Below are 22263 nucleotides of genomic sequence, written 5' to 3' on the forward strand. Positions count from 1 at the left end.
TGGGAACATCATGCAGGCCTGAGTCACGTGCTTCTTTCTGGCCATGAGGTCAGTGTCAGTGAATCAACAATATACATTAAATAAAGTCTCTTTCAACAGAACAAACATAAACAAGGTTCTGTATGGACCAGCTGATGGAAACACTGTGACCAGTGGTTTGCCAGACGTGATGGTGTAGTGTCTGTGAGTTCCATTCTGGGGGCTATACAGGACACACCTCCCATGAACCATGAGAGAGGATTGTAGCTAACAGCAAAAACTGGAGTTAAATGCTACTAAAGAGAAATATTTTAAACCAGTAAGGGCAATGTGGAAATCCCACGGTGCCCATAAAGCAGGAGACAGTTCACTCTGCCAGACAACATGGACACTGCGGTCCCTGCCCTGGAGGAAGTGAAAACCAGACCCCATCCAGGAAGGATGCCTTCCTCCCAGTCTGGAGTGGCCAAGCGGGCTGCTGGGGGCAGTGCCAGCCAACAAAGTCACGGTCATAGCCGGAGCCTCAGAAGGAACTGCTCTGAGGGCTTCAAAGCCAAGTGAGCAAGCTCAAAGCAGCTCTGCTCAGCGAACGCACAGACCTCCCAGCACCCTGGGCAGCCTCTGGGTCACTGGCTAAAGGGCCCTGTCCATGTCCAGAGGGCAGAGGACAGATAGAAGGCTCCCCTGGCCTCCAGGAGGCTGACTTGGTGCCACAGAGGCTCAGAGACTGCCCCTTGCCCCCCACCACCCTCTGACGTTTATCCACAGAGGCTAAATGGATCCACTTACCCATCAGAAAGTGGACTCGGTAGAGATCAGATTCCTGGAGCAGGCGTCGCAGCTTCGCCTGCGTCTCGGTCACTTCTGCACCCTTGTCAGGGGTGCCGGGCCTCTGCTGCAGCACCTCGTCCAGGTAGAGGACGGCCAGGTGCGTGTGGTACTCCTCCTTCTGCAGGACAGGGGGCGAGCAGACGGAGAGCATGTGCACAGGGAGCACGGAGACCCCCCACCCCCACCCCAGACAGCATGTGCAGGAGACCGGATGTGTGAGTGAGCAGGGCCTCCAGGCCAACAGAAGGCAAGTACTGGAGAGAAAGCTTTCAGAAAGCATGACAGAGGAGCTGAATATAAACTGGGAGACTGCCCTGGGATCCGGAGGTTAAGGCTTCACCTTCCAATGCAGGGGACGCAGGCTTGATCCCTAGCTGGGGAGCTAGGATCCCACATGCTGGGGGGGGCAACTAAGCCCACAGGATGCAAAAAAGATCCCGCATGCCACAAGGAAGATCCCATGTGCCACAAATGAGACCCAATGCAGCCAAATAAGTAATACATAGAATGAAATAGAATCGAGGGGAAAATATCTCACTCTGAGAAGTAAGGGCCACAGGATTTAGGTAAGGCCCACAAGATTTTAGCTGCCCCCAAAGAAGGGAAGCTTTGCTCATTTCCTTTAAGAATAATAACAAGGAAAGAAAAAAAAAAAAAGAAGAAAAATGTAAGTGGAAGGGACAGGAGGTAGAGGGTGAAATCCCACTTGCTGGTGAAATCCCAGCAAATCCCACTTGGGCCTCCGGTCTCTTTCACAAATGTCTGGTTCCCTCTCTGACCTCCCACAAGTATAGATTGAGTGCTAGGAACATGAGACTTTTAGTTAGACCCATTGGCCAAGTTCAGGTCCCCGTGGGGCCCCCGAAAACCCACAATATTGGCCTGAGAGCCGGGCCTCACCTGCAGTCTCCTGTCTGTGACGAGATGCTCCAGGTACTTAACCAGGGCTTGAGGGTATTTCTTAAGGCAACTGATTATATCATCTGGGTTAAAACCACTCTGCTGTTTGTCCAGTTGTCTCTTGGTGAAAACCTGAACTCCAACCTGAAAGAAGAGTAGCCATTTGGTCATCGTGCTTTTCAAAGACCCCATCTTATCTTTACTGTGAGTGCTGCATGCTTTGGGTAAAAGCATTGTCAAAATCGTGATGGTTCAGAAAACCAGAGCAGTGTGGAGTGCTGACACAGACAGGAAATGACCCAGAGCTCCAGCTGGGCCTTCTAAAAAAGTCGGAGTGGACTTCCCTGGCGGTCTAGTGGTTCAGGCTTCGCCTTTCAAGGCAGGGTGTGCAGGTTCAACCCCTGGCCAGGGGGTGAAGATCCCACACACCTCAGGGGCAAAAAACCCCAAACATCAGGCAGAAGCAATATTGTAGCAAATTCAATAAAGATTGTGAAAATGGTTCACATTAAAAAAAAAATCTTAAAACTAAATAAATAAAAGGGTTGGAAACTAAGAAACCAAACATTTATAGGTAGCAGGTTTCCACAATCTGTGAAGCAACAGCTTTGTTACACTCAGATCAAGCAAAACAAGGACGGTCACTTGCTGGATAGTAAGTGAAAGAAGATATAAACGGCTGAAGATTCAGTCAACTTGGTTCTCCAGACGCCCAGACAAACTGTGTGCATGACCTGCCAGGGACCCCAGCATCTCCAGGCTGCCTCCCGACAGTCAACCGGAGCTTGTAGTAGAACACTATCTTCCAAGAAATGCTACAGAGGTCGGTGGGGGGAGGGGGGAGGAGCGTGTCCCTGGATATACAGATGCACGCTGTCTCACACACACACACACACACACACACACACACCCCACACACCCCCAAAACACAGCACAGCTCTGATGAGGACGGACTCCGAGTTCTATAAGCCAGGACCCACGTCTCAGTTCCACCATGTGACCAGCCTGGGACCCTTCCCCAGCTCATCTGAACACACCGCCCGCCTGCAAGGAAGGCACTGTTGAAGCACAAACCTCCTGACTTCTCTGCAGGACCCAGTCGGCATGCCGCCACACGAGGTCGGGGTCAGTGCTGTAGGTGAGGAAGTCCACGATGTACTCATACAGGTCTGAGCGCGTGGAGTCCTGAACGTCCCCGTTCACGATGCTCACCCAGAGCTGGAGAGGGGGAGTGGGAGGGGTGGGGTGGAAGGACACAGACCGCTTAGAACTAGCTTAGGGATGGTGTGCGTGTGCTTACCTGGCCTTGTAATATTTCAGAGTGGTAACACAAACTTTAAAGGCTTAAGTCCATGCTAATTTTTTCTAACAAATAAAAAAAAATATATAGAGGACACAGCCCAAGAAGTCAAGAACATAAAGCATCAAGTTCTCTTTCTTTCCTTTCTAATGAGATCTCAGTAATACAAATGGTAAATATAAAATATGGGGCAACGTGGATGCATTATAAAATGTCTTTTCCTGAAATAAAATCATCATTGACAACTTTTGGCCAGAGAGGAAATTCACCTGTATCCATCAGCTAGGCATTTCCATCTTCTTCATCACAGGAATCCCTGATTTTAAAGACCCTTCTGGGCTGCCATCCTCGGAGGTGCTTTCCAACACTTCAGTGACTCTGTGCCCTGGCATTCCCACTCCCATTGGCACGGGGCCCAGGGCAGATCCTCATAATAAAGGCCTTTGCTATTTCACTCAGACACTTCCCTGCCGTGTAAATGGAATCTTACTTTGAGACTCAGAATGAATTGGCATCACGAGGGGTGGAAGAGATGCGCACAGCCTAGGAGCCTGTCTTGCATCATCCCTGCGCCGCAGACCTCACCCACCTGTCCACACTGACCTTTGAACCACACCCCCAGCAAGAAGTCCAAGAAACAGGTGGGCAGTGTAAACGCTGCAATTCTGATACCAGTGTATGAATGTTTTCTATATTACTAATTTCTTCAGTGCTGAATTCCCTAAACCCAACTATTCACACAATCATTAAAATGTGTCATTAAAAAAATTCTGCCATAGATGGAGATTTATTCCTAATTATTTCAATTTTGTAAATTCCTCTCTATGTAGCTCTGCTAATGTTATTAATACATTTAAAGCAAACTATAATTCTTACAACTTGGTGTTTAAAAAAATGAAAATGCTATCTTAGACCCCCAAATCTGGTCTTAGCCATGGGAGTACATGTTGATGGGAAATTTTTTTTTTTTAACCTATTCCACAATCACGTTATCATGGGAGTTTGTCAAAGCAACCAGGTATGTTTGGTGAGTTTGTGAGCACTGCTGGTGTTCCCAGCCACTCACAAAAGACACAAGAGACAGGCCGAGACATTCGAGCACAGAGCCCCTGCCAGGGCCCAGAGCACTGGCTCAGACCCTAGCTACCCCCTGACCAGTGGGGTCCCACAGGCAAGCGACTGGCCTTAATCAGCTTTAGTTTTGTCACAGATGACAGATAACTCAGCTGCCTGTGAAAACTTGCTGTCATTAATGGTAGAAATGACAAACTACTACTCACAGTCTTAATTTCTCATAAGGCAATGATGTCGCAGGCCTTGTGGCTCAGTATGAAATCCTATTTTTCTCACATTTTAAAAAAACTCAATATTAACAATGTTCTTTAGAGAGACGGAAAGGCAAAGAAAAGAAAATCCCTGGCCGGTGTTTCTCAGGGAGTTCACTTTCTAAAACGGTGTCACTTTTGTTCTGTAAAAAGGGCTGTGATCAGGCAAGAGTGGTCTCTATCAGTCTGTGATTTCTTTTTTCAAGTAATTCAGAGTTAAACGTGGTTTTACAACAACGTTAGAAGCCTGAGAACTTAGAAGTCTCTGAACTCACCTGAACCGCAGCGGCATCTTGGTGGTTGTAATGATAGAGCAGGCCCAGAGCAAAGTACCTGAAAGACAGCACCGGGTCAGCGCAGCCTCTCCTGGCCACAGGCTGGAGGCGGCACCCTACAGCGATGCCGCGCCCTCTCCTGGCCACGGGCTGGAGGCGGCACCCTACAGCGATGCCGCGCCCTCTCCTGGTCAAGGGCTGGAGGCGGCACCCCTACAGTGATGCCGCGCCCTCTCCTGGCCACGGGCTGGAGGCGGGACCCCTACAGTGATGCCGCGCCCTCTCCTGGCCACGGGCTGGAGGCGGGACCCCTACAGTGATGCCGCACCCTCTCCTGGCCACGGGCTGGAGGCGGCACCCCTACAGTGATGCCGCGCCCTCTCCTGGCCACAGGCTGGAGGCGGGACCCCTACAGTGATGCCCCCAGCCCTCTCCTGGCCACAGGCTGGAGGCGGCACCACTACAGTGAAGCCCCCGACCCTCTCCTGGCCACAGGCTGGAGGCGGCACCCCTAGAGCGATGCCCCCGGCCCTCTCCCCAGCCCCACATGATCTGCTCAACTCAGATCAACAACACATTTCAAGCAGCAAAAAGACCCCCATCTCTGTTTATTTACTTATTATATGAAAATGTATTCCCTATCAACTTCCCAAAAAGACCATATTCAAATCTAAGATAAACTGAAAAGTAAAAAAACTACAGTTATACGATGGAAACTGGCATTTGGAATTGCTTTACAATTTACTTTCAACACTAGTATGATTTCCCATCTCTTCAGGTCACCATTAAAATCATCACGGGGAATGAAAACTATTTGGAAGGGAGGCTGTGTGAGCTCTTCTGGAAGGGAGGATTCTGAACAGCAAGAAAGGCCAACAGCATGCAGGCATGGCAGAGAACAGGAGGTCAGGGAGAGTCGGGGTGGCGGGGGTTGGGGGGGGCACCCAGAGTCCTGGGCCCTGAGTTTCAAGCCAGGCTTCATCACTCATGGACTCTATGACCTTGAACAAGGTCCCCCTCTGTGGCCCTTGTGTTCTCATTTCTAAGTGGACAGGATCAGGGATAGCACAGAACTGCCTGGATCATGAGCTGTTCCCACCTCCTCAGCTCTTAGGGGTGTCCCCTCCTGGTCCCCCTCCTCTCCCGGCAAGCTACCCCAGGGACTGTCAGACTTCTCCCCTCAAAGAGCAAAGACACTGAACTATCCCCTGGAACCTTTCTCTTCTCTAGGAAGCTTTTAGAGAGCTACACTGACTTGCCAGACCCTCCCGTCCCAAGTCGCAGCATCGCTGCCACCGGAGGTCAGGGCATTGTCTGGTTCCTTCATAAATCACTCTGCTCCACAGTGCATTCTGGAAACTCAGGGAAACGGCTGAAGAAGACACTGCCTGCGTGGAGGCCAGTCACCGGCCCGTGACGTCCCGCACCTGAACAGGGTTTGGGTTGTGAGCCCCTGTCCCCGCAGGATTTGACCAGCACCTCTGCCACGTCACATGCTTAACAAAGGTCACAGACAGAGAATCTTACAGGGAGCACCCAACACCCCTCATTTTTAAAGAAACCCCCAGCCCAGGCCCAGAAGGCTTAGGCCACTGCCCCCAGGATGAAGCTGGTCTAGCCGGGTCATCACTGTAAACAGGCCCCCATGGTACCCGGCAGTCGGTTGGCAAGGGGATGGGCACCGACCAGCTCATGCCTGTAATGAAGGCAAAGTTTGATCCCTTTTGTCCACAGGATCAGGAAGCCCACCTTTCTATCTACTTATCCAGGTATCCGCCTCTCCATTCAATCTGGTCATCAGTGGCTGAAGTGAGCTATCATTTGACCAACACAGGTATGGCAGCTAGCACAGGCCCATCCCATCGAGAAGGAGCGTGGCGGAGACTGGACAGTGCATGGACTCACGAGGTCCATGACTGCATGTTCTGTCATTAAGGGTTAGTATGGAGGGCTTCCTGGTGGCTCAGACAGGGAAGAATCTGCCTGCAGTGCAGGAGACGCGGGTTCAGTCCCTGGGTCAGGAAGATCCCCTGGAGAAGGAAATGGCAACCCACTCCAGTATTCTTGCCTGGGAAATCCCATGGACAGAGGAGCCTGCCGGGCTACAGTCCATGGGGTCGCCAAGAACTAGACCCATCTGAGTGACTGACATGAGAGCGGAGTGGTCTCTGAGACCCCTTTGGTTGGTCTGCAGACCATGATGGGGCTGATGAACCCAAGGGTGACAGGTGGTCCCTGGAGGAAGGTGTGGGACTCAGAAGTCCCTCTGGTTCCTCAGCAGCACAACAGCATGTGAGGGTGGGGGGTGGGGAAGGGCCAGGCGGGGAGCCCCTTGGGAGCGTCTGGGGTGGGGATGGAAAGACACTCACTTTTTGTGCTTCTCCAGCCAGGCAGCGCTGTCGGGCAGCAGACAAAAGTTCTCGGTGACCAGCAGGTCCAGCAGGCTGTCGTGGTCGGCCTCGGCGTACAGCTTGAGCAGGGCCGTGTCGATGTCCTCCTTGTAGCCGTTGGCCACCTCCGTGCTGCGGACCTCGTTCAGGTAACTCATGAGGAAGCGCTTGCATTTGGCCACCTTGTCCTGGTCACCCTGGGTCAGCTGGTTGAGGTCTGCGAACTCGTGCAGGGGCGGGTGGGAGCGGGTGAACGAGGAGGACGTGGGCAGCAGGAGCGGGTACAGGGAGATGAGCTCCCGCACGTCGAGCTGGCCGCTCCTGCAATCACAGGGGCGGACTGTGTGAAGCGGAGAGACGGGAGGGTGCAAGAGCCCAGCACCGCGCTCCGCCAGCCTCGGGCCCCACGATGGAAGAGCGGGCTCGGCCGCCGAGGACATCACACGCCCAGGGCTGAGCGGGGCCATGGCCCCTGCACACCCGGGCAGGAAGGAACGGCAGCGGCAGCGCACCTCTGACCAAAGGCGGATTCAGAGGCTCTGTGCACACCTCCTCCTTCACGGCTTCGAAGTGCACAGTCTGTTCTGCTTGGACGTTTAGAAAACTTACTCTGCAGACCACACCTTCGTGGGACGTTTAAGGGCTATCAAAGCAGGTGCAATTTGATCTTCGGCATGAGTGCGGAACGAACATAAACAGGTGCTGACCCCAGAGCACACCCCTGACCACCTCCTTTGCCCCCGCCACCAGAAGAAGGGCTGCTGGGCCATGTAGGGAGTGGGGGTGGTGGGAGGGGGCCCCCGTGTGCAGGATTCATGACATACAGAAGGGCCCATGGCTTCCTAAGACACTGAGTCAGGATCACATGGTTCACAGTGTCTCTGGAACAAGAACAGTCCTCTTAAACCCACCTGCTCTCTCTCTAGACTCACAGCCTTTAGTTAGTTAAAATCCCTGGAGCAAAGGGAAGCCAAGCCCTCAGGGAACCCACAGGTCATCACAGGTGCTTTAGAACTGCCTTCTCCTCTCTCCCAGGACCACTCTGTACGCCTCTCATCAGCCCCACCCTCAAGACCCACGGCAGTGACCCTTGGGCTACGGGGGGCGGGGGCCTCCCCACTCCCCCCAGAGCGCTGCGCCCGCATGACTCCCCGTCACAGCACCCCAGTGACGACCGAGGCCCAACCGCAGGGACACAGGAGGGCTTGCTGCCGACACCTCGAGTTACCTGAAGAGTTCTTTAGCCTCTAGGAACTGGAGCTGTGCAAACTGTATGAAGCCCGCCTGCAGCAGGATCCGCCGGTACATGACCTGCAGGGGACACAGGCATCGTCGCTCAGACCAGCTGGAGTCACTCACCAAGGGAGGGAAACTGAGGTCCTGGTCACAACCCAGACTACACGTTAATTATTACAGGGAATCCTGAAGTTCTATGGTAAGGAAGAAACAAGGCTTACACGAAACTATTCTCAACACGTTAGTATACACACATATATCAATCCACCCCCTGTTCCCGAGATCAAGTTGTTCTCTGAATAATCATTGCTCCTTCTTCTTCATGATTTCCCATCCATCCTGGTCTGTATCACAAAGAGTCACTAACATACTTTGGGCTTCCCTGATGGCTCTGTCGTAAAGCATCCACCTGCAGACTCAGGGTTCGATCCCTGTCAGGAGGATCCCCTGGAGAAGGAAATGGCAACCCACTCCAGTATTCTTGCTGGAGAATCCCATGGTCAGAGTAGCCTGGCAGGCTACAGTCCATGGGGTCACAAAGAGTCAGACACGACTGAGCGACGAACATTTTCACTTTTTCCCACTGGTCCGTATTCCTCCTCCCACCCTCCCTGGCTTTCTTGATTGCTGCTACCTCGAGTGCTCAGACAGATGTCAACAAGGCCAGTGTTCCCGGCAGCCTAGAAGCTGCCCACCCCTCCTCACTCTTGCGGAACTCTCTTCACAGCGGCATTTTGGAGCATCCCTTAGAGCACGGGGTTCATCTCATTTAACCATAGATCAATAAGCAGGCTTTCCTGCTGAAGCTGGGGAGATGCTGTGCCTTCCGTCCCCTCCCCCACTGGGGACGCACAGCCAAGCCCACAAGTCACAGTCTGAGGATTTCTGTAGTACAAGCACCATCTATCTTTGTCTCATCTGGTCCTGCCCAGATTTCCTGGACCGCGGAGCCCTTCATTCTAGAAACTTCCAGAAATAGTAGCACACTCAGAGAAGATGCCCTATGGTGAACCGATACATGTATATGTGTGGCTGAGTCCCTTCCTCGTTCACCTGAAACTATCACAATGTTATTCATTGGCTATTCTCCAATACAAAATCAAAAATTCAAAAGAAAAAAAATAAGATGCCCTGTGGTGTCTTCAATTCCACTCCGACCCCATCACTGCCCAGCTGATCAGCTGTGAGCTCTGTCCACCTTTGTCTGAAAGGCTTTGTGGAGCCATCTCTGCTATGTCCTCACTGGCTCCAGCACCTCAGCTCACACCTGCACCGCCTCACAACTGAAGACTCTATTCACGTTTAGAACCCTCCCCTTTCCAGAACACTCTGCTGCTCAAGAAGCTATCAACTCCTTGAAGCCACTCCATTATTCATCTTAGCATCCTCACACCCTGGCATAGTACCTGCTGTTCTGTAATCACCTGCTGACCTGATCACTTTTTATGAAACTCCACTTTGAGGACTCCCCTGGTGGTCCAGTGGTTAAGAAGCCACCTTGCCATGCAGGGGACGTGGGTTGGATCCCTGGTCAGGGAGCTAAGACCCCACATGCTGCGAAGCAACGAAGTCTGTGTGCCACAGCTACTGAGCTTGAGCTCAGAAGCCAGGGAACCACAACTACTGAAGCCCGCAAGCCTGGAGCCAGTGCTCCACAACGAGAGAAACCACTGCAATGAGAAGCCCGCACACCCCAGCTAGAGAGTATCCCCTGCTTGGCGGAACTAGAGAAAGCCCATGCATAGCAACAAAGGCCCAGGACAGCCAAAAATAAATAAATAAAGCAAACTTTATAAAGCAAAAGTCAAATGAAATGAAGGAACCTAAGTATCTACAGGAAAGAGTAGGTGGCAGACCAGCTCGGAGAACTGGGCCCCATGACTCTGAAACAGAGAAATCTTTCGGTGCAGCCCTAGCAGGATTTCCCTCCAGGATAAAAAGGATGCAAGATGCTAACATTTACAGGACAACTGGGGACTCTCGGGCAGATGGGACACCCCAACCCAGGAAGGAATCAGTGTTTATTTCAGAGATGTATGTGATGCTTACATTTCAAAGGGGGGCTTTCTTGTCTTTTGAAGATACATAGTGAAATAGTTTTAGATAAAATAGGAAAAAAAAAAACAGGTATCAAAGCTCAAGCTTAAATATGACACTATCCATACTACATGATACACATCAAGCAAGCTTTCTGTAAGACACACACCTATGTCTGTAAATATCCCCTTATTGCCTCTTTCTTTACAGCATCCCAAACCTTAATATAATTTAAGCTTGGCTTCTTAAAGATCTAAGCCTTCTCACCTTTTGGATCTCTGGAAGGAATATTCCTTTAATCCGAGTCCCACAGTTAAACTTCTCCATAAATCCCTCCCTAGTTCAGAACTCAGTGAAGCAAAACCAACACTCGCTTTAATGGAGAGACAGGTGAACTGTGAAAAGCCAGTCCCCTCAACTTCTGATTTCTTTCCCGCCCCACTTTCTGGTTTTCCTGAGCCCAGGGTCTGGCATTTGTTTGCAAGCCTCCTAAAGTTAAAATAAGTAACATATCTAATCCTTGTAAGAGTCACAGTCAACCCTTAAAAACACATTAATATGAATGCGACGTTATCTCTGAACTCTTTTGTCAATACTGTCTTCTTTTCCTTCATGGTTCTATTTTAAACAAAAACTCTTCTGCTCCCAGATCCACAGAGCCTAGCTGTTTGAAGACCAGTTCAAAGCTCTGAATCACTCATCACTCATTCCTCGTTGTTCAGCCCCAGGCGCAAGCAGGGGCCAAGGGAAACGGAGGCGAGTGTCTGCCCAGGACTCGGGAAGGAGTGAGCTGGAGCTGGGGAGTAAACGGCTGTGTGTTATAGGTTAACAGGGATTACTGTGGGAGCTCAGAGGAGTCAGTGCTGCCTGGAAGGATGGGGCAGATTCAGAGAAGAGACATGTAAGCACAGAATAGAAACCATATTTTAGGTGACTTCCCTGGTGGTCCAGTGGTTAAGACTTCACCTTCCAAGGCAAGGGGTGTGGGTTCGATCCCTGGTTGGGGAACTAAGATCCCACAAGCTTTGCAGCCAAAAAACAGAAACAATACTGTAACAAATTCAATAAAGATTTTTTAAATGGCCCATGTTAAAAAAAAAAATCTAAAAAACAAAAAACCCTGTATTTGCTGGATGATGGATGTTCTCCCCACTGACAAAAACCAGCACAAATAACAAGGGAAGAAAGCAATGGGGCAGGGGTGGGAGGCCAGCCCAGACTCCCCAGGGGTGCCCAGAGGCAGCTGTCTGCCCCAGGACCCCCTTGTCTTTGGTCGGTGACGCTGGTTATTTCTGACCTGTTCTCAGGAGGCTTCTGGAGTGCCTGCCCAGCACACAGGTGGCAGGTGGCTGAGGCCACGTCACAGGGGGACAGAGGCGGTGGGAGAGGCTGGGGATGTGGGCAGGGTGCAGCCACCAGGGCCATCTGAGGTGGACCTGACTCTGGCCAGGAGGTGCCCACTGTAGGATCTACAGCAAAGGGCTGTGGACACACCAGAAAGCTCCTTTGGCGGCAGCGTGGAGGATGGGCTGCAGACAGGCAGGAAGGGGCTGTGAACACAATTCCAGCAAAACGGAGGAGGGTTCCCAGTGGTCATGTAGGCATGAGAACCAGGGCCAAGTTCAAGGTCACTGAGGCTGCATCTCCTGGGCCCAAATAGGAGTCTGAAACAACCGGGGGAGGGGAGACAGGGGTGTGCCAGATGGACACACCCCAGTAGGGACATCACACAGGAGGGCAGGATAAGGGCCAACACTAGCCAGTGCCCACTGTTCGGCTGCTAGTGGGAAAATAAGAGGGGAGCAAAAATTCAAGAACACGGGAAGCCTCTTTAAGAAAATGCGACACATTTGAGGTGTGTCCCTGGGTGTGTCCAAGAGGGGATCCCTGATATGTGCCCGTCCAGACACCCCAGAGCCCCTGAGGCCACTGCCAGGGGGAGAGGAGCTGAGAGCAGAGGCCACTAGAGCCCCACTGGCCTTCCCACCAGGATGCGACAAACAGGAAACAATGTGATGCAGGAGGCAGAAACAGGCGCTCTCAGCTCAGAAACACGCCCTGAACTGACAGCGTTCTTCTCTGTGCTTTGCTGCCCCCTGCTGAAAGTTCGCAGATCGTCTCACTTGAAAAACGTGAGGAACAGGGCTGCGGTGAGGGGAGGATCGGGAGTTTGGGATTAGCAGATGCCAGCATACAGGACAGATAAACAAGGTCCTACTGCATAGCACAGGGTGCATGTATGCTAAATCACTCAGTTGTGTCCAAGTCTTTGCGACTGCATGGACGGTAGCCCACCAGGCTTCTCTCTGTCCGTGGGATTCTCTAGGCAAGAATATTGGAGTGGGTTGCCATTTCCTTCTCCAGGGGATCTTCCAGACCCAGGAATCGAACCCACACCTCTTATGTCTTCTGCATTGACGGGCAGGTTCTTTACCACTAGCACAACCTAGGAACTATAGTCAATATCCTGCAATAACAATAACGGAAAAGAATATGAATAAGAATGTATATATATTTATAATTGAGTCACTCTGCTGTACAACAGTAATTAACACAACACTGTAAATCAATTATTTTGATTCAATAAAATTTTCAAAAAAATTAAATAAAAAATTTTAAAATAAGGAATAAAGACGAAAAGTTTATCAGTATTTATCCTGTGACCATAAATGACAGGTTCTGACTTTTTCCACCTTTAATCTACCTTCTGCAGCAAAAAGCCATGGAGGCCAGAAAGCACAGCTTCATCCCACAAACCACATAGTCCTGAAAATCTGGCCAACAAGAGGGGGATCACTCTGATTTCATGAGAATCTTTCATGAGTGACTTAGATGTTCGTAAGAAGCGTGCATGCACCAATATTACACTTTATCATTCTCAAATACATAGAATGACCTGAACTCACCTTGCAACCAATCAAGAAGCAAATTTTAGGAAACCTGATTTCTTTAGATGTGAGAATAATTCACGATTGTTTCATCAACTATATTGATCATACCAACGATATTAAAGCTAGCATTTCTTAAATGCATTACAGGCTTTCTCCTAAGGGAATTAATTAGATGGATTCCGGCAGTACTAGACGATTTACGAGTATGGTTCACAAAGCTTTTCCTACAGATAATAGAAACTTAAAAAATTCAACCCCATCCCAACAAATATAAATTCTACATTGGGAAACAAATTACACTGAGGATCTTTTCATTTGTAATCACAGTACCCTTAGTCTACTCTGGAAGAACATGATTGGAAATACAATGTGGTGTATTAAGCATGGGAATCATGTCAGAGGCTCAAATCCCGACTTGGCCTCTGCCGGCATCGTGACCCCCTCCTGCAGCCTGCATCCTTATCTGTACAACGTGGATGCACAGAGAAACTTGAATGACAGACACAAAGCGGTCTGCAGGGCCCGGCGCCCTTAGATCCTAACATTTTCTAATCAGCAGCTTGGAGGCATGCTTCCTTACGGCTTGCTGACTACAAACCTGAAATTTTTCCTTCGGGATGTTCCTCCGGGCGCCTTTTGCAAGAACCAGAGCCTCCTCCACTCGGCGGCTGGCTAACAGGTCCTGTATTTGTTTTTCCAGAGGTAGCGGAACCAAGATGTAAACACCTTTACTCGTGGCAACGATCACTCTTCCTGGGAAGAAATGGAACACTGTTGGAGGGCAAATGGGCATTGTGCTGGCAAGAAAACACCCCGCGTTCACCGCACAGGAGCACGAGCTGACGTCTGAACAGTGTCCTCACAGCTCTCCCAACACAGAACTGCCACAGCAATCAGGAATTAATGCTGCTCCTATCTCCTTTCCATCATAAGAAGAAGGCAAACTCTTAACACCACATTTCTGAAGTATAAGACATAAAGATGCTTTGCCTTTTTTTATTCTACAATGCTGATAAATTTAAAGCCAGTTGAATAGATCCATATGAGGCTATACAGCTCCATCACGGAAAATGAGCAATAAGAATTATGCTACTCCTCATATAAAGCTGGGGCTTCCCTGGTGGCTCAGATGGAAAAGACGTGCAAAGCGGGAGACCTGGGTTTGACCCCTCAGTCTAAAAGATGCCCTGGGAGGAGGTCATGGCAACCCATGCCAGTGTTCTTGTCTGGCAAATCCCATGGACAGAGGAGCCTGGTGGGCTACAGCCCATGGGTCACAAAAGTGTTGGACGTGACTGAGCAACGAACACTTTCACTTTTTCAAATAAAGCTGTTTAAAACTCTTCTCTCCAGGTTGAGTCAGTTTATAAGGAACTAAGATTACAAGGCGCCATTCTGAACCATAAGCTAACATCTCGCACTTGCCCACTATCCCAGATCACCGAGTCCCGGGTTACCGCCTCCCTCCCACGAGAGACCCTGACCCTCAGCACCATGAGGTCCTGCACAACCCAAAGGAGAGTCAGGACTGCGCACAAGAGAACTCCTCCTGCCAAGCACTGAGAGCGAGTTCTGCTCTCTCTGGAGATGCGTTTCAAACTAAACTAATGCCTGTTCCCAGGAAGCAGTGGAATGACCTTGTCTTTCTGTCTGAAGGTTGTTCAGGGTCAGCCACATCTTCCTGCTCCTTCTGCTTCCCGCTCCTTAAGACCCATCACCTTCAGCCCAGGCCCACCACCTGGTCTCTCCTACTGGATGCCCCTGCACCCCCCTTCCTGGGCTCCCTGCCTGGTGGTCTTCTCTGTGTCCTCTGTCTCCATGCCAACCAGCACCATCCCCCCACACTTGCGAGATTTGGCCCCTACTCTGCGTTGGGTCCTCCTTCCAGGAGGCTTCCCATGTTCCCACCTGGGGCAGTTAAGTCACCAGCCTCCCTGTGCCAGTGACCCACATGCCTGCCTCCACCCTCAGCCCACAGAGCACGTAACATTGTTGTGAATAAGCTCTCCGGTGCGTGTGCGTGTTGAGCCCAAGCTGAGTGCTGACACGCTCATGTGGGGTGACAAGTCTCAGCAGGCTGTGTCCCTAGCACCTAACAGAGGAAGGGCAGTGTGTGGGGAGCCCTGGGGGCAAAGGCAATGAATGCACAGATACACATGAGCTCTTGGCTTCAAGACAACACCACGAGCAGTGTTCTTAGGGAACCGGGAAATGTGGCCAGGGGCAGGGCTGAGAGTGCATTTCCAAGGTGTGGAAAGGGCTCTGGGGTTATGTGGGAAAATGCCTGCTGGAGGGCTCTGGATTCAGTGTCACGACCTCCTCTGCATACTTCCAGACGGCTCAGCTGAATGTGAACCAGTGCCAAATCCAGGTGAACAGGGGATGGGAAGTCACTTTGTTTCTCCTTCAACTTTTCAGTACATGTGAAGATGCTCATGATAAAACTGTTCTTCTTGTTATTTAGTCACTAAGTCATATATGACTCTTCTGAGACCCCATGGACTACAGCCCACTGGGTTCCTCTGTCTACGGGCTTTCCCAGGCAAGAATATTGTAGTGGGTTGCCATTTCCTTCTTCAGGGGATCTTCCAGACCCAGGGATGGAAGCTGCATCTCCTGCTTGGCAGGCTGTTTCTTTACCACTGAGCCACAATAGGTCCCTCATGTGGTTCGCTCCCTGGCTGCCCTGATCTGCTGAGGCGTCATCCCCTGCTGGCCCTCCTCACATACTGGGCACCACAGTCACGCTGAATGACCTACACAATCTGGAACCTGGGGTTCCCTCCTGTGCAGACTCACATGTGCCTTTCTGTCTGCCTAAAGGTTCTTTCATACCATACGTGCTTGGCTGAATCCAGCTCATCCTCAAAAGTTTGGCTCAAATGCCACCTCCTGCAAGAAGCCTTCCCTGGTATGGTTAAGAACTACTTCCTAATCTGTTCTCCTAGCTGGCCTTATTTGTTGCTGTCAAGCTCTCACATGCTGTAGCTATTTGTTTAAATGCCTGTTTCCCTTTAATCTCCATGCCCCTGAAGCTCAAAGACTGTATCACACATTGCCTATGGATTTTCTGTGCTTGGCAAGAGGCCACGTTCCCAGGGGTTCCTTATAGCATTTAGTGAAGACATACCATCACAAAACACCTGAAAATTCGGTGGAAACTCATACCTTCAAAATCCTGGAGGATGTGGCCTTCCTTAAAGGGCAGGGTCTGCTTCTGCTGCTGATCCAGCATGCTATGCACGGTGATGAACTCGTCATCCAAGGCGACGACGTACGGGAAGCAGACGGCCGCTCCGATCACATTCTCCGACCAGCGAACAGGTGCACGTTGAGAGATCCCAGCCACCGTGGCAAACATGCCTGGGAAAACAGGAAGCGTCGGGGGGCTTCAGAGAGCTGTGGTTTGCTTGCCTGTTTTCTGCAGAGGTGAATACCTGTCCCCTTCATCACATTTCAGGGTGGGAGAGATGATATACCAGGCTGTATGGACAGAAGACCCTCATATCTGTTCTCATGAAGGGAACCTCTCTCCCCAGAATGTCCACCTTATACCTCCTTCTAATTAAACATAAAATTAAAAGATGCTTATTCCTTGGAAGAAAAGCTATGAACAACCTAGACAGCATATTAACAAGCAGAGACATTACTTTGCCAACAAAGGTCTGTCTAGTCAAGGCTATGGTTTTTCCAGTGGTCATGTATGGATGTGAGAGTTGGACTATAAGGAAAGCTGAGTGCCAAAGAATTGATGCTTTTGAACTGTGGTGTTGGAGAAGACTCTTGAGAGTCCCTTGGACTACAAGGAGATCCAACGAGTCCATCCTAAAGGAGATCAGTCCTGAATATTCACTGGAAGGACTGATGCTGAAGCTGAAGCTCCAATACTTTGGCCACCTGACATGAAGAACTGACTCAATGGAAAAGACCATGATGCTGGGAAAGATTGAAGGCAGGAGGAAAAGAGAACGACAGGGGATGAGATGGTTGGATGGCATCACCAACTCGATGGACATGAATTTGAGCAAGCTCCGGGAGTTGGTGATGGACAGGGAAGCCTGGTGTGCTGCAGTCCGTGGGGTCGCAAAGAGTTGGACACGACTGAGTGACTGAGCTGAACTGAATTAAACATAAGGTTAAAAAACATGCACATGGGTCTTCCCTGGTGACTCAGGTGGTAAAAAATCCACCTGCCACGGCAAGAGACAGGGTTTCATCCCCAATCTGGGAAGATCCCACATGCCTTGGAGCAACTAAGCTCGCAAGCTCTCACTACCGAAACCCACACGCTCTAGAGCACGTGCTCTGCAACAAGAGAAGCCACCGCAGTGAGAAGCCTGCAAACCACAATTAAAGAGCCGCCCCTGCTCACTGCAACAAGAAAAGCCTTTGCAGCAATGAAAACCCAGCATAGCCATATAAAAAAAAAGTGTACATGCACCCACATGAAGGTGTACACGGCTCATGTCCTCAAAAATGGGGAAGAGAGAATTCCACACAATTTAAGAAGCTTCACAAGCTTTCTGCCACATCCAGTCCTCCCATAGGTTTGCGTCTCTAAGTACCAGCTTTTCCCTAGACATTCACTCCACACTGAACGCATTCGTTCAGATACTTATTGAGCACCTACTGTACACAGGCCACTCGACAAGATGTCCCGTGTGTAAGTGTCGTCCCGCACCGCCTGCCCCACCCCGCCCCCCTGCCACCACTGAGAGGTCAGGTGTAATTCTGGTTCTCTCTGATACAGGGGTACAGCTAACTTTGCAATTCAAGACAGTCTGCTGTTGAGTGTTTGTCAATGATAACATCCACATTCACTGATGGTTTATCTACTTTGTACTTAAAGCACTAACTGCCTTAAGTGGTGTCTGAGTTTTCTGACTCCTGAATCAGGTGTGGGGATATCTACAAAGCAAACAAAAAACAGTTGATTTGGAAAACCTATCATACTAATTCCCCGTTTGCAGGAAACAAAGCCCTGCCTGACACTACACGTGTCATCCATGACTACGACCACCAGTGATGCTTCCAGCTACGATTCTCAGGGGGTGATGGTGAGAACTAGAAAGGCCACAGGAAACAAAGAAAGCCCTTCCAAGAAGCTAGTGGCTAAACTAGATGCTTTTGGTGGGATGAAACTACAGTCAATAAGAGAAAATAAGGGACATGACCTTGGAACCTCCACACTTCAAAATATCTAGAAGTAAGCTCCCTCAACTCCTTTTTAGAATGGAGAATAAACATAGACCAGGTGGAAACCCATACACAGTAGAAAATCCTATAAGGAAGTCTTATAGATTCTCATTTTTGCACTTATCCCCTTACAGGAATTCTCTCTGGAGCCATCTTCAGGCTCTACTTTATACTGTGTTCAGTCGTGTCCGACTCTTCGCGACCCCAAGGCCTGTAGCCCACCAGGCTCCTCTGTCCATGGGACTTCCCAAGCAAGAACACTGGAGCGGGTTGCCACTTCCCTCTCCAGGATCTTCCCGACCCAGGGATCGAACCTGCATATCCTGGGGCTCCTGTATGGCAGGCAGGTTCTTCACCACTGAGCCACTTGAGCAGTCAGTCCCTCAGGCTCTACTTTAGCACAAAATAGGTGATGCTATGATTGGCCTATTCTTGTGCCATGAAACCCACACTCACAAAACGATCTAATGAAAACTGAGCAAACACTGGGCATGCGGTTGTTTGCCTCTTGCCTCAACGTCGGCAAACACAGTCCACGAGTATCTGCTTTTCACAACCACAACCTCGCTCTCCAACCTCAGTGTGAATGCAGGGACAGAGGTGGAGAGACTGGGCAGAGAGTGGCAAGGTTAGTGGAGGCACCTGGGCGCCCTGCTCACCCAGTCCCCCAGGGCCCGCCAGGAGGAACTCCTGTCTCCCGATCCTCTTGACGATGGGCCGCCGCTCCTCGCTGCAGAACGGGAACAGGTCCTGGGCGGTGCCTGTGCTGTAGTTGAGGATGATGTACTGGGTGGTGAGGGCCAGGCACAGGAATTGGCCATCCACGGCCACGGCCAGGGGCTGCTCCGGTGTGGACACCTCCTTGACAATCTGGACGCGGTCCTCGTACACCAGGAAGACCTGGATGGTCCTGCGCTTGACCGAGATGATGCACACCTCCACGCAGAAGGGGTCCCCGCTCACCGGGTTCTCGTTCAAGGCGAAGGCTATAGCTCCCTTGATGCGGGCGCCCGAGGGCACGGGTTCCAGGCTCAGCATGTGGACCAGGCTGATGCAGCCGTCACACAACACCAGCAGCCGGCTGAGCGCCGACGCGGCCCGCAGCTCGCTCACCGCCTTCTTGAAACCCAGGTGTCTGTGCAGCTGCCTGGTGGCCGTGAACGTGGCCGACCCGCCGGGCAAGGGCTTCTCCTCCAGCAGGAAGTGGTACACGAAGCAGTCGCTGGTGCCCACGTAGAGGTTCCGGCCGCAGCACTCCACACACTCCAGCGACCCCCGGTCCCGGTCGCCCAGCAGCTGCTCCCGCTCGATGGCGGGGACCAGGGTGAAGGCCTTGGTGCTCATCATGCTGGCGGCGGCTCTGAGGGATGGGAAAGGAAAGGGAGGTTAGAGGAACGAGCGATGGATAGAACCATTCCGGGCGTGACAAATAAACATCAATTCCCAGTTGTAACTTCAGAGAAAGGAAATCATTTGACACTTGTGAAAAATACTGCAAGAAAGACTTCTGACTTGGCCTCCTCCCGCAGGCAAAAGAGACCCTGCCAGGAGAGCACACACGTGCCTGTAAGTAACTGCCAACTCTCTTCAACAGTCATTCAGCTGCTAAGTCAAGTCTGACTCTTTTTGAACCCAAGGACTGCAGCATGCCAGGCTCCCCTGTCCTCCACTATCTGAGTTGGCTCACTCTCATGTTCATTGGGTTAGTGATGCTTTCTAACTATCTCATCCTCTGCTGCCCACTTCTGTTGCCTTTAATCTTTCCCAGTATCAGGGTCTTTCCCAATGCGTCGGCTCCTCACATCAGGTGGCCAAAGTATTGGAGCTTCAGCAGCAGTCCTTCCAATGGATATTCAACTCTCAACAGAGCTGAGATTCATTATACACGGAGTCTCCCTACATTGTTCTTCAGAAACAAACCTCTAGGTAGAAGATGGGCATGTCTACTCATCCACAGACAACACAAGACAAACATTTTGGAAAAAGAGAAAAATGATCATCACTGATGTTCCCCCAAACCCCACCAGCCACCTGACTCATGTCTAAGTGAACAGTGGGGCACTGCTCCATGGTGGGGTTCACTCCTGCCCCTTGGATCTCACAGGAGTCACAGAAGCAGGGACCACACCCCCAACTCCCTCGCATTCTTCTCACTGAGGCGTGCACATTGTCCTAGCACGTTCTTTGGCTCCCAGAATAAATCTGTTGGCGTGGAGCAGGAAAGATGTGCCTCAAATCTCCAAGGCTTGCAGGTGGCGAGTTGAGGTACTTAGCAAATTTGTGAGAAGGTCAGTTAATGGATTACTCCCACTGGAAGACACACTGTCCCAAACTTGAAGCCTGGGCTTCTTACTTCTTCCTCTGGAAAGGACTCTGGTTTCACAAATTAGAAGCAGCAGAAACGAAGGCACCAGTGCAATTCAGTGGGGAAAGAGAAAGTCATTTCAATCAATGGGTGCTGGAACATGTGGTTAACCTTGAAAGTGAAAAGTCAAAGTATTAGCAGCTCAGTCGGGTTTGACTCTGCGATCCAATAGACTGTAGCCCGATAGGCTCCCCTGTTCATGGAATTCTCCAGGTAGGAATACTGGGGTGGGGAGCCATTCCCTTCTCCAAGGGATCTTCCAATTAACTTCAGTTATCCCTACCTCATACCATCTCTTAATATAAAAATTAATTTGAGATGCATCAAGTTATTTTTTAAAAAAAGCTAAAACTACAAATCTTCTAGAAGAAAAGATAGGAGAACATCTTTGAGATCTTGGGGTACATAAAGATTTCTTAGGTTACAAAAAGCACTAACCATAAAAGAGAAAAAGCTGGTAAACAGGATTTTATAGAAATTTAAAAAGTGTGTCCACTGAAAGACACCACTAGGGAAATGAATAGGCAAGGCCCAGACTGGGATAAAAATCTGTGATAGCTATCTCAGACAAAGGGCTCACATTCAGAAGAGAAAACACGATGGTCAACAGCCATGGGGGAGAGATCAACCTGCAGAACCACGTGTAATTGCAAACTGTAGCTACAAGCAGACTTCATTTCATTCCCATCAAATAGACAATACCTCCCAAGTCTGATGACGCTGGGGGTTTGCAAGAATCTGGATCCATGGGCATGTCCCTGCTGCTGATGGAGGCTTCTGGGCTGGCCAGACCATGTGGGTGATGGAGGAAGCCCTTGGCAACTGGGGAGCCAGGGATTCTCCTTTTGGCCTCACTGATGTTCAGCAGGACATGAACAAGGAAGCTAGCAGCAGTTCTGTTTGCAGCTGGTAGGAAATGGAAACTCCACAAGGATGGATGGATGGAGCACCACACAGCAGTGAGGGGATGCACTGAGGCCCACCCATGACTCGGTAAACTTCCCTGGAAAGGGGAGCTGCAGATGCTATATTTGGCCTGATACCTCAGGCCTTGTGAGATGCAGAAACATGGAAGTCCCAACTAATGTAATATTCAGAGTTTCAGCCCTACATAGTGAGATCATAAAGAAAAGTAAGGGAATAAAGAACAGAAACCCAAGGAGGATAGGATGTGAGTGGGCAGAAGCTGATCTCAAAGCTATTAGTCATGTCTGCTTCCCTACACTGAGTTGCTTTTATTACTACTCTCTACATCTCATGTGAATTGTAAATGTTCTTTTCAATATATAAAATATTAATTTAAAAATATTTATAAAAAACCCTACTCATTTCCCCAAACCAGCTTACCCTGGAAACATAATAGATACACAGCCTCTGTTAAATAAGCTTGATGTGCACGCATGCTCAGTCGTGTCCAACTCTTTCCAACCCCATGAACTGTAGCCTACCAGGCTCCTCTGTTCATGGGGTTTCCCAGGCAAGAGTAGTGCAGCGAGTTGCTATTCCCTTCTCCAGGGGATCTTCCCGACCCAGGGATC

General features: G+C 50.3%; 1 protein-coding gene across 1 annotated transcript in view; it reads right to left on the bottom strand.

Moving 5' to 3' along the window:
- Positions 1–22263, bottom strand: part of TGFBRAP1 (transforming growth factor beta receptor associated protein 1) — a 32050-nt gene that overhangs the window by 5238 nt on the left and 4549 nt on the right. The window contains exons 2-10 of the mRNA XM_043468058.1: positions 19020–19720; positions 16333–16527; positions 13763–13917; positions 8229–8311; positions 6980–7321; positions 4611–4668; positions 2785–2928; positions 1711–1854; positions 769–928 (exon numbers count right to left, since the gene is read on the bottom strand). Coding sequence (XP_043323993.1) covers positions 769–928; positions 1711–1854; positions 2785–2928; positions 4611–4668; positions 6980–7321; positions 8229–8311; positions 13763–13917; positions 16333–16527; positions 19020–19707 — 1969 coding nt within the window. The 5' untranslated portion in view covers positions 19708–19720. The remainder of the gene's footprint in view (positions 1–768; positions 929–1710; positions 1855–2784; positions 2929–4610; positions 4669–6979; positions 7322–8228; positions 8312–13762; positions 13918–16332; positions 16528–19019; positions 19721–22263) is intronic.

This window comes from Cervus canadensis, chromosome 5, assembly GCF_019320065.1.
Source record: "Cervus canadensis isolate Bull #8, Minnesota chromosome 5, ASM1932006v1, whole genome shotgun sequence".
Classification (NCBI taxonomy): domain Eukaryota; kingdom Metazoa; phylum Chordata; class Mammalia; order Artiodactyla; family Cervidae; genus Cervus; species Cervus canadensis.